This window comes from Vicugna pacos, chromosome 16 (genome assembly GCF_048564905.1).
Source record: "Vicugna pacos chromosome 16, VicPac4, whole genome shotgun sequence".
Classification (NCBI taxonomy): Eukaryota; Metazoa; Chordata; class Mammalia; order Artiodactyla; family Camelidae; genus Vicugna; species Vicugna pacos.
In genome coordinates, this window is record NC_133002.1 from 39,344,772 (window position 1) to 39,359,895 (window position 15,124).

At 48.8% G+C, this 15,124-nt stretch overlaps 1 protein-coding gene across 1 annotated transcript in view; it reads left to right on the forward strand.

Moving 5' to 3' along the window:
- The window catches only part of LOC102540751 (acid-sensing ion channel 2), a 243,032-nt gene that overhangs the window by 222,701 nt on the left and 5,207 nt on the right, over positions 1 to 15,124 (forward strand). Inside the window, exons 4-7 of the mRNA XM_006211999.3 lie at positions 7,095 to 7,245; positions 9,224 to 9,280; positions 10,367 to 10,520; positions 12,516 to 12,607. Coding sequence (XP_006212061.2) covers positions 7,095 to 7,245; positions 9,224 to 9,280; positions 10,367 to 10,520; positions 12,516 to 12,607 — 454 coding nt within the window. The remainder of the gene's footprint in view (positions 1 to 7,094; positions 7,246 to 9,223; positions 9,281 to 10,366; positions 10,521 to 12,515; positions 12,608 to 15,124) is intronic.

A 15,124-nucleotide genomic window follows, 5' to 3' on the forward strand; every position in this document is an offset into this window, starting at 1 on the left:
GGATGGCAGTGGGTTACACACCCCCTGGCAGTATCCCTCTGAAGTAGCTAATGTCTCAGGGTGATGCTTGTGCAGAAAGGGGAGACATGAGAGGCTCAGCCACGTGCTCCATGCCCCCACTAAGCACGTGGCCAGGATTCCAGCCCAGCACCTGCTCCTAACATGAGTGCTCCCAGCAGACAGGGAACCGGGATCTCGGCCACGTGGGTTAGTGGGGAAGAGGCGGAAGCCAGAACGAAGCCCCTGACCCAGCCCTGGGAAGGCACCTGCAGCGGAATCCCTGAGCCTAGAGGGGATCGGTCCAGGTGAGCATCGTGTCCAATCCCTCACAAGAGGCCAAGGGGCTGGCGTAACGGAAGAACCAGCTGGGTACCAGGTGAGCTCAGTGGGCATCTCCCCTTGTCTCCCTCCTCCTTCCTCTCTCCTCAGGTCTCTCCTACCCTTTCCAGGAGCAGAATGAGCATATTTCTACGCAGCCTCTTCATCCTCCCAGCGTCCCAGCCAAGGCCTCCGAGTGTGGGCTGCAGACACAAGGGAAAGGCCGAGGGAGCTTGGCAAGGTCCTAGGAGACTGGCTGGCTCCCTTGGAGTGGCTCTGGCTCCAGAGACCAGCCTTGGGCGGCTACACTAACAGCAACGCCACCTGCTGGCACACCTGGGGATCTGTGGGCTGGGAGAGGCTGGGAAATCCAGGGGCTGCTGGGGAGCCGCATTGATGTCCCAGGCAGGAAGGGCGCAAACACAAATCTCTCTATGAAATGAAAAAGCTGTGGAGAGACGCCTCAAAACAGTGGAGGAACAACAGGCAAGCACCAGGATATCCCAGCACAAAAGTGCTGAGTTCTTTGCTCAGTTCATCAATTTAAGCAATAGTGCAAAACCACCAGTTCCGTGGTACAATCGGGGCGGGGGAAATGGCTAAGGGTGGACCAGTTGTCAAGTAAATGCAGAAACACTTAAAGGCTCAGTCCCGGGCGTCTCTCCTCTCTCCTCTCTCGCAACCCCGTAGCTTTATCATCCACCAATGCCTCCTACATTTACGTCTCCAGCCCAGAGCGCTCTCCCAGCTCCAGACCCCTAGGTCAGCTGCCTGGTGTCATCTTGACTTGGATGTCTGAAGTGGCAGGAGTCCTTGTAACAAGCCCAACGCAGAACGACTTGAGCCAGAAAGGTGGAGCTGGGCTATTTGTTGAATGAATGAAAGAGTAAAAAACCATGAAGGCGCTTGTTAGGGGAAGGAGCTGGGGACTAAGTCTCGGTGAGCACGAACCAGCCGCTGAGCGCTTAATTTATCTCATCTAATCCGGGGGGAGAGACTAAAGCCTGGGCTTGGCCAATGGGGCTTTCTTTGCAGCTTACCCGAAGTCACACAGCGAGCCCATGAAAGAGTGGGGCTCAAGGTCCTGGCTGGCTGGTTCTATTGCCTCTAATTCTCATTAAAATAGCAGATGTAGGGCCTATGATTAGACCTAGGGGCTTAAGAGATTTTAGACTCTCCAACTGCACACGCAATAGTTGAATCTCTCTCTTCCCATCCCAGCCTGGTAGCGTTGCAGCTTCCGCCTGAAAACCCCTCGTGATGGCAACTCGTCCTCGAGACAGTGGATGTGGTTTTGCTATTGAATCACAGTAGTAGGTCAGAGGGTTGAGCCAGAAGATGTCCTTCTTTAGGATTAAATAAAGGCGTACACATGCTGTGCCGACCACGGTGCCTGCAGCATCAGTCAACGAGATCTTCCTCCCCACTTCTCTTATTACAACTGTTCTTATGTCTCTCTTCCCCTTGGGACGCCAGAAAACAAATCTAATTCTTCTTCCCTGAGACAGCCCTACAGATATTTGTAGACAGTGCTTCGGGGCCCTCCTGAGGCTTCGCTTAACGCAGGATAAACAAGTACTCCAGCCCACCTTCAGACACTCATTGGTAAGCAAGAGCGGATGCTGCTTGCACGGCGATGTTCCAGCTGCTGGGGCGTGTGAGGCGTCAGAAAATCTGATGGAGCAAATGACGAACCCGCCGCAGCAGGGGAACCATGGTATCTGGATCGTGACTTCTGCCTTAAAAAAAAAGAAGGGAAGTGGTTGACCCTGAACAAGCCATGGCCCATCCCCAGAGTTTCATGAGCTACATTCTGGATCTGCCCGCTGTGGGAACCTGTTTTAGAAGAAGAAAAAGAAATGAGCCCCTCCCAGTGTTATTTTACGTTATTTTAGACCCCCAGCCTTGCCAAAAGTCACTATTCCTTCTTCCCAAATCCAGTTTGTGTGTTTATGGGTCCAATACTGAGCAGAATAGGGGACCCCATCCACTGTAGCAAGAGGCTATCAAACCTACCCCCAAATCCTCCCTATTTACAGATGGGGAAACTAAGGTCCAGAAGAGAGTGGTAACTGACCCCAAAGCCATACAGGAAAGTTGTGCAAAATCCCGGTCAGCTCATAAACTCCAAAGAAAGGTGAGAGAGTTATGCAAACCTTCACAGGCAAGGAAGATGAATGGAGCTATTAGATGAAAACAAAAGAGAAGGACTCTGAAAGATCGTCCCTGGAGTGGGTCTCCCTCTCTCGCCCACCAACATCCTATAGCGAGACAAGCACAAGGTTGGAGCTAGAAACTCATGAGTCCGTATGCTGGCTCTGCCACTCGCCAGGTGTGTGAGCTTGGACAGGCCACTTAACCTTTCTGACTCTCAGTTTCCTCATGAATACAATGAGAATAGGAACATATCCTTCGAAGGATTTCTGTGAGTCTTAAATAAAATACATATAGAGACTTTGGGTTCTCAGTGATGGCATAGTTCAGTAATACATGTAAGTATGGCATAGTTCCAGGAGTTCCCACAAATACCAAAATCCACAGATACTGAAGACCCTTCTCTAAAATGGTAGAGTCAGTCCTCTGTATCTGCTGATTTTGCATCCTTGGATCTGGAGTGCCAACTATACAGCCAAAATATATTGCAAAAATAAAGACAAAACTAACACATCTTACAGATGGATGAAAACTGAGAATATTTGCCACAAGTAAAGTTACACTACAAGAAATAGTGAAGAAATGTCTTCAGCCTGAAGAGAATTGATTAGCAAATGGAAATTCAGATCTGCAGGAAAGAATGATGAACTGTGAAAATGGTATATATAAGCACATATGAGAGTAAATATAAAATATGTTTTCTTTCTTTTCCTGACTTCTTTAAAATTCAATGGGCTGCTTAAGGCAAAAAATGGTAACAGTGCGCTATAGTTTGTAACGGATGTGAAAGTAATATATATGACCGTGACAGCATTAAAAATGGGAAGGGGTGTAAATAGAATTCTATGTGAGGAGGTATAATATTAACTCAAGATAGACTGTGGTAAGTTAAGGATGCGTATTGTAAATTCTACAGCAACAGCTAAAATAATAACAATACAAAGAGGTATAAATTAAAAGCCAATAGAGGAGATGGAATGAGCTACTAAAGCAATACTCAATTCACCCAAAAGGAGTTAGGAAAAGTAGAATAAAGGAAGAAATAACAATGGGAACAAATAGCAAACAAACAGCAAGATAGTAGACTTCATCTCAGCCATGTCAAGGGTTACATTAAATATAAGTGGATTAAATCCTCCAATTAAAACACAGAGGTTGTCAGATGGGGTCAAATAGCACACTCAAGTAGGCTGTTTGCCAGAGATGTACCTTCAATATATAAATATTATGGCAGGTTAAAAGGAAAAGGGGGACCAAAAAAATGAGAAGAGTGAGAAAAAATAAACAATAAGCATAAGAAAGCTGGTATATCTATATTACACAAAGTAAACTTTAAGACCAAGATATTGCATGAGATATGAGGGTTATTTCACAATAATAATAGAATGAATTCATCAAGAAGATATGATTCCAAGTGTGTCTGTGCCTACCTATAAGTTTAAAAAATACGTAAAGAAAAAATTGACAGAACTAAAGGGGGAAATAGAGAAATCTATAGTCATAGTTAGAGATTTCAACACTTCTCTCTCAGAAATTGATGAGTAAGTCGACAAAAAAGTCAGTGAGGATATAGATTTGAGCAACATCATCAGACAATCTGACCTGACTGCCTTTTGTAAAACATGATGCTGACAATTACAGATACACATACTGTTCAAGTGCACACAGAGAATTCACCAGGATACAACATATGATGTAACCAGATGACAAAAAATCCTAATAAATTTCAAAAGAACAAAATCATAGACAGTATGTTGTTTGAATAAAGCATAATTAAATAAGAAATCAAAACCAATATGGAAAACAAGAGAGAACACAGGTTACCCATGTCGGGAATGAGAGAGAACACATCACTGTCAAGTTTACAGACATTTGAAAAATGGTAAGAAAATATTATATATGACTTTATGCTAAAAAAATTCAAAAACTTAGATCAGATGGACAAATTCTTTGGAGGGAAAAAGGAACACAATTTAACAAAACTATCACAAGAAGAAATAGAAATCTGAAGGTTTCTAAATCTATTCAGGGAATTGAATTCATAATTTTAAATCTTCACACACAAAAACACCAAGTCCAGATGGCTTCATATTTAAGACAGAAATATGAAGTCTGTCAAACTCAAAAATGAGAGAGAAAGAGGAAACACTTCATAAGTCTTTTTTTAATGGGGGTACCATAACCTTAATAAAAACCTGACAAGGACGTTACAAGAAAAGTAAATTAAATACATGATCCTTTATGAGCGTAGATGCAAAAATCCTCCAAACTGAATACAGCAATGCACAAAGAGGATATAAATAATAAGCAAGTGGGGCTTATCCCAGAAATGCAAGGTGGGTTCTGCACCCGCAGATTGATCAAAATAATTCATATTAATAGAATAAAGGAGAAGAATCATAAGAACATCTCAACAGAAACAGAAAACACATTTGCCCAAATTCAGTACCTGCTGAAGAGGAAAACTCTCAGCAAACCAAAAACAGGAAAGAACTTCCTCAACCTGATGAGGGCATCTAAGGAAAATATACGCCTAATATTTTTAATGGTGAAATAACCCTTTCTTCCTAAGATCAGGAACGTTTTCCAGCATTATACCAGAGTTTCCAGCCAAACGCAGGGAAGCAAGAAAAAGACATAAAGAGAACAAAAACAGAAAGGGCGAAGTAAAATTCAGCAGTAAAAGGAGTGAACTACTGATACACGCAAGAGCATGAATGAGTCTCAGAAACGTTCTGCTGAGAGGAAGAAGCCAGACACAAAGGAGTCCACACTGTACGCTGCTATTTCTATAAAATCCTAGACCAGGCAAAACTAACGTATAAGGACAGAAAGCAGATCAATGATTGCCTGAGGGCTCGGGAGGAGGGAGTGACTGTAAATAGGGGACTTTTAGGGGTTAATGGAAATATTCCGTATCTTGATTAGAGTGACTGTGACAAGGGGGTATATGTTTGTAAAAATTCATTAAACTATACATTAAAATAGATGCATTTTGTTACATGTAAATGATATCTTGATGAGGTTGATTTTTAAAGTAGGAAAAATATATACCATTAAGAAAGTGAAAAAGTAAGCCACACACTACAGGAAACATTAAGAAAATATTTTATATATATATATATATGACAAAGGACTTGTATCTAGAGTCTATGGAGAACCCCTACAACTCAGTAATAAATGTAAAAAATAAAAATAATCAAGTTTTTTTAATAGGCAAAAGGCTGGAAAAGACATGTCACGGAAGGCAATATATGAATGACCAATAAGCACATAAAGTTGCACTCAGCATCATTAGCCATCAGGAAACTGCAAATAGAAGCAATGAGATAGAACTATACACATACAAGAATGTCTACAATTTAAAATATGGCTCAAGATTTGGCAAAAACACAGAGTAAGAAGAACCTCACACACTACCAGTGGGAATGAAAAACAGTACAGCCAGTGGAGACACCACTGTCTGGTTACAGGGTTGTAAGGAGCCCTGCCTTTTGAACCAGCTGCTCTACTCCTGGCGACTGACTCAAGAGAAAATAAAAATACACCTCCACAAGATGACTTATTGTAAATGTTAATAAGGGCTTTTCATCATTACCAAAAACTGGAAACAATCCCAGTGCCCATCACAGGGTGAATGGATAAACAGATTGCAGATTTCCTACACTGGAAAACTATTCAGCAATAAAAAGGAATGAACTGATGCATGCAACCATGTTGATAACCCACTCCCCAAAAAAATCACATTAAGCCAAAGGAACCAGACACAAAAGAGTACATAGTGTTAGTTTTCATTTATATTGAGTTTGAGAACAGGCCAAGCCAACCTAGAGTTAGAGAATCCGTAACGGGGTTTGCCTGAGCAGGCAGGGGGCTGGTTGGAAGGAACTTTCTGGGGTGATTAAAAATGTCCTGAATCCTGATTTATGTGGTGGTTACAAAGGCATATACATTTTTCAGAATTTGTTGAACTGTATACTGAAAATGTGTGCATTTTATTATTTTTTTATCCTTCGATTTTTAAAAGTTAAGTATTAAAGACTTAGCTCAGGGCTTAACACATAGTAAATGCTCAACAACCATTCATTTTCCTCATCCTTGGCCCTCCCATCCCCAGCAGGCATGCGCTATAGGTATTAGAACATTTTAAGTCATTGGACCTCTGAGAATGAGTGACATTTTCCCCCAAAGGAGTTTGCCCACTGCATGACACTGGAGGACGCTCTAGTCAGAGCCAAGGATCATAAATAACACTGAGGGTGCCTAACACGTTCTCATCCTGAACCCTCCTCCAGGTTTGGTCCTCCTGGTCTAGGTGTGGGGGCCCAATGTCCCAAGCCAAGAGGGTAGAATTTAGGCCACCCCAAGAGATGAAAGCTGACAAATCACAGAAGTGGGGAGACGCGGCACGTGTAAGAGACTTTGAGAAGATCAATACTTACGGGAAAGTTAGAAAAGATAAAATAGGGAAACCAGCTATGGGAGATCAGCGGAGTTTAGATTGTCCTGCAGTGAAAGCTCAATACTTGTTTGTTGATTGAATAAGTGACTGAATGAGCCATTGGGTCTGTCAAGGCTGAATCTTCCAGGTTGACTGCTGCACCCCCATTCCTGTCTTGCAGCTCACATACCTGCCCCCGCCGTGGGGCGAGTGCCGGTCCTCGGAGATGGGACTGGACTTCTTTCCTGTTTACAGCATCACCGCCTGTAGGATTGACTGTGAGACCCGCTACATCGTGGAGAACTGTAATTGCCGCATGGTCCACATGCCAGGTCAGTGCCTGGGGAGGGCGGCCACGGGCCCTGGGGCTGCCCGGGACCCTCTGTGCCTTTCTCACCCTGATGGGAAGCTCCTCACCCACTCCACGAGGATGCACAGGGATGCTGTTCTAGGAAGACTGTTGTCTGATGCCCAGACATTTAGAGGGCAGATGGAAACAGCCAGTCCGATGACCAAGGCAGCAGCCTGCTGTCCAGAAGTGGTCAGATGTTCTGAGAACGTTCCTCCCAGCGTTCAATACTTTTGCTAATTGTTTGCTGTCCTTCCCTCCTAGACGTTAGTGTCCAGATATCTGGATGCTTACAATTCTTTGCATCCTGGCGTGGTATACACTCAAACATCCAGATGTTTATTGCTTTCATCCAGATGTTTTCCTTCTTGCATCCAAATGTCTAGCACTCTTTCAAGTGAGACAAAAGTCCATCAGCCAGCAAATGAATGTGTGTGGATTGACATTCCTGTTGTCAGACTAACAATGCATGTCACCATCATTAGAGGCAGTCGGCTTGTCACAGACAGAAGTGGAGTGGAGGGAGGGCTGACTGGTATTGCAGCGTGGAAGGAAGGATGACTGAGGCTGGCGTCAGTGACCTTGGCTTCTCAGATTCCTCCACTTAACTGCTGTGTGGCCTGGCACAACTTACTCAACGTCTCTGTTCTTACTGCAATTATATTTGAAACACAGTCACTAGTTGTTATGAGGTTAAAATTAGGCTCAAATGTAAAAATGCTTTGTCAACTGCAAAAGTCAATTGGGGAGAGGAAATTGAGAGTACTGTTGGCTGAGGACCTACTATGTGCCAAGAACTTTGCTATTATATGTAATGGCTACTATTTCATGGTTATATCATACTTTATTTAGGTTTATTTAACTAAATCCTGATATCAGACATGCAGTTCATTACTAGTTGTTTTCTGTTACAACCAATGCTGAAATGGACATCTTTAGAGCTAAATTCTGAATTATTTCATTAGTAATCAGTAATTCCTTTAGTAATCTATATTTAGAGTTATTGATCTTTAAAATTGCCTCTGATCAATAAAAAATGTTAAAAAAATTTTTTTAATTGCCTCTGAGCTTCCTAGAAGACAGAGCAAAAAGGGAAATATATCAGTTATTATAGGAAAGGAGGAAACATCAGTTTTTCAGCTCTTAAAAAAAGGTGTTTAGGGAAAGGGTAAGGAAGGGACATTGTGGTGGGCTTTAATTTTAGCACTTGGTAAAAGAGAAAAATGTTTCTAGATTTCTACAGAGACCAGAGAATACTGAGCACTGGGACATGCTTCCAGGCGGACGCCCAGACTGGGTCACCAGCCAGTGAGGTTTCCCCCATGGAACCTGAGCCCTAAGCCAACAGCAGAGATTTTAATCATTCCCCCAATGACACTGTTACTGGCATCTCCGTTATAATGTGGCGTTAAGGGCACAGCAAAGAGGAGACTTTCAAAGCAGCCCTCGCTCCCCCATGGTAGTGTGGCGTGGTGGGAAGAGCCCTCGCCTCAGGATCAGACTGACGCCGGGTTCAAAGCCTACCTTCATCACTGCTAACTCTGGTGTCCCAGGAAGGCAGGACACTCAAGCCTCCGTCACTCATGAGTATTTCCTATTTCCAAAGGTACCCATGTGGGTTAAAGGGCAGGACACATGCCCAGGGCTTAGGAAGTGCTTACCACTGCCTCTCCCCCTTAACTAACTGTCAGGGCTTTCTCACTAACACCTGCATGAGCTGGTTGTGTGGTCTGGGAGAAGTCAGCCCAACAGGTCCTATTGTTTCCTGCCCAAGGCCACAGAGCAGATCAAAACCCAACCTGCTCCCCTACTACCCGCAGGCAGCCCTGATAGACAGCTGCCTTCTGACTGCCCACTGGGGAGCCGCTGCCCTCCCAGGCCCCAGGATGCCGGCCCGTCCCCCAGCCCGAGGAGTTGGGGGCTGCTGCCCAAGTACCGCTCCCTGTCTTTCTTCTTTGCAGGGGACGCCCCTTTCTGTACCCCTGAGCAGCACAAGGAGTGCGCAGAGCCTGCCCTAGGTCAGTACCAGGGGCTAGATGGAATGAGGGGGCGGTGGGGAGGCTGAGGTTGAGACCTTGGAGATGTTCTGGGTGTGAGAGAGAGAGATCGTGGGGAAGGGTGAGGGGAAAGAGGCTGGACAGGGTGGCATCCATGCAAGGGCAGGAGAGGGAGCTGGAAAGGAGAGAAGGGTCGGGGAGGGAATTGAGGCAAGGGGATGAGGGCTGGAAACTGGACCAGGGGAGAGAAAGCAGGTGGAGAGGTGGGAATAGGGAAGGAGTGGATTTCAACGGGAGCAGAGAGCACTGAGGAATGCAGAGGAAGGGGCAGAGATGGAGAGAGGATGGATGGGGGGCATCCGGATGGACACCAAAGAGCTTGGCGGCACCTCCCCACACACACTGGAGGTCCTTCCACTGCTGTCCTGCCTTGGCATACTCCATGGAGCCTGGGGCGGTGGGGGAAGGGAGACAGGTGAGGCTGGTGTGCATTCCACATGCGCAGAAGGAAGGCAGGAGGGCTCCCCTGCCTCCTCCTCCTTCCGCTGGGTGCTTGCTGGTCCGCCCCCCACCCCTTGGGAAAACTTCCCATGAGGGAGATCACACCGACAAGCGGCGACCCCAAAGCCTGCCTCCACGTGCCTGCCTCTCCCAGGACCTGGGACATGATTATAACCAAGACAAGCAGGGTATTGAGATCATCTGGACGTAAGTTTGTTCAGCAGCTGCACTTGCTGGAGCTAAGTGATGCCGCTCTGAACGTCCCGATATCTCCAGGAGGTGAGGAGCAGAGAAGGGGGCCCTGGGACGTGGACTCTCTTGGAGCCCATTCTCCAGAAGTGCTGTCCTTTCAAATATGTTAAAAGGGCCACGTGACAGTAAAGGAAGCAGAAGGAACAAGGAGCAAGGGTAACACAGGAAGAGGGGGCGCTCTCACCCTCATCAGCCTCCAGCAGAAGCCCAGCTCTGCCTCCCTCCACCGCCCCCACATTTACCCAGTGGCACCTCCTTCTCAGCTCACCTCTCCTCTGCGGGAACCGGGCTGCTCTGGGCCCAGAGGTCCCTGTCCCCACACCTGCCTCAGCCCTGCCTCCCTCTCCCCTCCAGGTCTGCTGGCAGAGAAGGACAGTAATTACTGTCTCTGCAGGACGCCCTGCAGCCTGACCCGCTACAACAAAGAGCTCTCCATGGTCAAGATCCCCAGCAAGACATCAGCCAAGTACCTCGAGAAGAAATTTAACAAATCAGAAAAATATATCTCGTAAGCCAAGCGGGCGTGGTGGACGGGGGCTGGGGGAGGAAGGACCAGGAGGAAACTGAGGGCCATCGAGGAAGAGAGCCGAGGCAAAGAGTTGGTTCTGTCTGGCAGACATTCATTGAGCCTCTGCTGTGTGCCAAGTTCTGGGCTCCACACTCAGAATAGGAAAACAAAGGTGACTAAGATGCAGCCCCTGCCAGTAAGGAGCTTGCAGCCTTATGGGGAGACAAGTAGAAAAGTGAATGCTACACAGGCCGATTCAGATAATAAGAGAGGTGGTCGGCTGCATCTTGCATAGGATTGCCGTCAAGGAAAGCTTCAGAGATTTCTTTCGAAGGATGTATAAGAGCTTTTTCCAGGCAGGTTTTGCACATTCTGTTCCCTCTGCCGGAATTACTTTTCCTTTCACTCTCCACCTAACTGGTTCCTCATTATGCAGGCCTCCATTTAAATGTCATCTCTTTGGACAGCTACCTTAGGCCCCCCTCCTGCTATGTTTCTCTCAAAGCCCGCTGGTGTTTTCCTTTATAACCCTCACCACCATGTGTAATTCTATATCCAGGTGTGTGTTTCCTTAAATTACCTGCCTGCCCCAGGAGATCGAAAGCTTCTTGAGGGCAGGAACCTTTCTGTTTTGTTCTCTGCTGTGGAGTGTCTGGCACAGAGTAGATGCTCAAAAAATATCTTTTAACGGAATAAATTAAAGCAAGACACGGGAGAAGAGGGCGTCCCAGGCAGAGGCTCGGCCAAGAGAGTTAGTGCGGGGCAGACAAGAGGACGCACTGCCGGGGCAGCTGGCGGAGGTGGAGGTATCCAAGCTGGAGGACCTTGGAAGCTGAGCTGGCAGCGGCGGGGTGCAGGGAGTGTGGGCTTTTTTCTAAGAGGACAGGGAGCTGAGGAAGAACTTCAAGCAGGTGAGTGACAGGCTCACATGCATCTTGGACCACTGCCGTCCGGTAGAACCTTCCTGAAAGGTTCTAGATCTGTGATGTCCGACATGGTGGCCCCTGGCCACGTGTGGCTATGGAGCATTTTAAATGGAGGCTGAGTGACAGAGGAGCTATGTGCTAATTTTATGCCATGTGAATTAGCGCTTTTAGAAGGACCCTTCAGGCGGCAGTCAGAGGACCAGGACCAGCAGGAAGCCAGGTGGGCAGAAGGGAGCCTGGTCCCAGGCAGTTGCCATAAACCAGGCGGGAGATGCGGATGCTTTGAGCGAGCTCTGCGTGGAGAGGAGGGTTTGCTCCTCTCTCCCCAGCCACTCCCCACCCCCGGCCCACACAGTCGCCAGGTTGCATCCTGGGACAGTTTTGCTCAGTGGGTTGAGGACCAGGGGCACTTGAGGGCCTTGTGAGCGACGCTGAAGGCGACAGGGAATTGCAGGAGGTGCCAGGCCTGCTGTCGGCAGACATTCTGCCTGCAGTAATGATCTCTCCTGCCCAGAAGTATCTCATTCACACATCTGCCCGAAAGAGCAAAAGGGAACTGAGGTCCTTCCTCCAGGAAACCTTGCAGCCAGATAGAGGTTTGCCCCTGAAAAATCCTCCCTGGCTCCAGCAGCTGACTTGGCGATGCCGGGCTCGGGCCTCCATGAGGAGAAGCTTGGTATTAATCCCAGTAGGAACTGGGGGCCTCTCTGGAGTAGCCTCTCTGCTGAGCTCACCTGCACCTAAGGGCCCAGGCAGACCCTCTGGGGGCGCAGAGACCTAGAGGCCAGGCAGGATTCCTGTAAAGGGTGCAAAGAGAGAGGAGGTTTAGCAACAAGGGGCAAAGGGGACCACTGATACCCGCCTCCCGTCCCGTGGAGAGCACTGGGCTGGGACTCAGGACCCCCGGTTCAAGCCCCACTCAGCCACTAATCAGCTCTAACTTTGAGCCAGTTTTCCCACTTCCCTGGGCCTCTGTGTTCCCATCTGTTTGTGGGAAAACGGTATGAGATGATCCCCGTGGATCCTGATGGCTCTAACCATCATGTGACACTGAACATTCCCTCCACAGAGAGAACATCCTTGTTCTGGATATATTTTTTGAAGCTCTCAATTACGAGACAATCGAACAGAAGAAGGCGTACGAAGTTGCTGCCTTACTTGGTAAGTCAGTGTCTGTCCCCCAAATTTCCGTATCTCATCGCAGGTAGAGGGAGGGGGGATGGGCGGGCAGGCAGGTGGATCAAAAAGCCTCCTGAGAAATCCAGCCTTTTAATTCATGGATTGCTCTCTTTCCTGGCACTTCTCCCCCAGAACGGGAAAGAGCTCCATGGGATGGAGGTGTTAGGCCCAGTTCATGCCCCAGTTTCCCCACTGACACAATGAGGCAGGCGAGCTGGAAAGTCTCTCAGGGCCTTTCCAGCACCACCCTCTTGGATCCCATGGTTAGAGTCAGAGCCCTGGGGCAGTGGCAGGAAGAAAGAGCTGTTGGCTGGAGGGAAGGCTGAGCTGTGGGAGGTCCCAGGCAGCAGACCCCAGGAGGGCCCCCCATGGAGCCCCCATCCGGAAAGCATCATTGCTGCGTTGAGGCCAGGAGCCCCCTGGACTGAGAGTCCTTTGTCAAACACAAAAGAAGGGCCACATGTCCCCAGAAACCCACAAACCTGACTGCCACCCCACCCTGGTTCATGTCAGCTCCGCTGGCCCCGTGGACACATGGTAAATGTAGGGAGTTAATTTCAACCCTGCCCCAGCCCCCAGCGCAAAACTCACAAAACCCCTCAGGGTGGACAGTTAAAAGATCTGCCCTTGGGCCCTCCCCCCGACTCCCACTCACTCCTGAGGAAGGATCTGGTGTCTGTGGCTACACGGGGAAACAGCTCTGGTTGACTCTGTGAACTGAGCCAGGTGAAAGGCATCCTGGGTGGGGGTGGGGAGGCAGACTCCTTCTCCCTGGAAGTTCCAGGGGAGAGCACACCATGGGAGAACGTGGGCAGGTGGCTTCACCTCACTGAGCCTCAGGCCCCTCATCTGTAAAATGGGTCTAATAAAACCCACTTTGTGAGTTTGCCATGACGATTAAATATGATAAAGCCCGTGGAAGGTCCCTAAATTGTGGTTTCTGGCACCTGGACAGACATCATGCCAGGGTCCCGGGGCCCACCTTGTGCACCATCTGAGGGTTTCTGCGTGCCTCTCCCAGGAGGCTGGGGGCCGGGCCACAGCAAGGTCCCCGCTGGGCTCAGTTGGTCATGACTCCGGGCTAGGGGAATGTTGTGGCCAAACAGACTGTGCCGAGTGACTCATGCCCTGCGCCGGTGGTAAAGCCCCACCCCTGCCACCTTTATTTCCTGAAGAGGACCAAGGAGATGCTTCCTCCCCACCCCCTCCTCTCCTCCCCGACATAGGCTCACAGTCACACACACACAAACACACACACACACACACACACACACACACAGGAGGACGGCCTGAGCTCCAAATCTGTCAGGAGAGATAGCTGGTCTCTGCATCAGATAAGAGGAGAGCGTGTTCCCAGCATCTTATTCCCACCCAGAACAGTCTGCTGAGCAAATCACGCTGCCATCTGTACCTCCCGCAAGGACAGCGTGTGCCGCTCGCAAACCCTGAGCCACGGGGCCCAATCAGGCCCTTGTCTCCCAGTCCCCGTGGCCCACCCTCCCCCCGCTGCACACGGCACACCCCACCACAGTCTGCACACACGCACCACACTCACCAGGGCACACCTGTGCAGACTCACCAGCCAGCCACGCAGCTACAGAGACATGTATGTGCACACACACACACACACTCATCACCCACACCTGCTATACACAAGCGCACTTACACCTATACATGCTCACATGTGGTCTACACACTCAGACACACTATACCCATCCCCCAAAATCACACTGAGACGTACTCGGCGTCCCCACCCTAGACAGGGACTGCCACCTATGTAAAGCCATTGATGGCCAGACATACTGCCTGCTTCTGTGACAAACACGTGCACACACACAGCACCCTGGCACACTCTCCGCCACACCGCTCACATGTACCAACACACACCTCACTCCTGACATGCACATACGCGTGGACACGCTCCCCGATCAGCCTCCATTAAGGACATTATTGGGGGCGGTGGGGGAGGAGAGGAATGAAGGGGCCCCTCCCCACCATCTGGGCTTGTTCACCAGGAGATGTGGTTGCTGGGCTCCTCCCAGTCTGATCAGGGCAGGAGTGGGCAGGTGTACTCATCAGGAAGTTCTCAGACCAAGGGCAGCCTGGAATCTCCAGGAGGGCTGTAGGTCCACCCCCAAGAGCTCCCCAATTCCTGGCGCTCCCCAGCCCAGCCCAGCCCAGTGGCTGACAGCCTTAGAGATCACAGATGGAAAGTTCATCTCTGCCAGCCCGTTCCCAACCCCCTCCACCACCAAATGTCCTTTGAAGGCAAAGCTATGAGAAGGTGAAGGTTTATCAAAGCCACCAAGCTGATGGCCACCCTCCAAACACACAGCCTCGGAGCCCTCTGCTCCACCGTACTGTCTCTGGAGCAGAGCATTTGGGGCTTTAGAGGGATCAGAACCCCCTTGAGAATCTGATAATAGTTTCTGAAAGACCTATTTCTATACAGACCCACCTGCTACAAATGCCCAGATGCACATACACAACGGTTTGCAT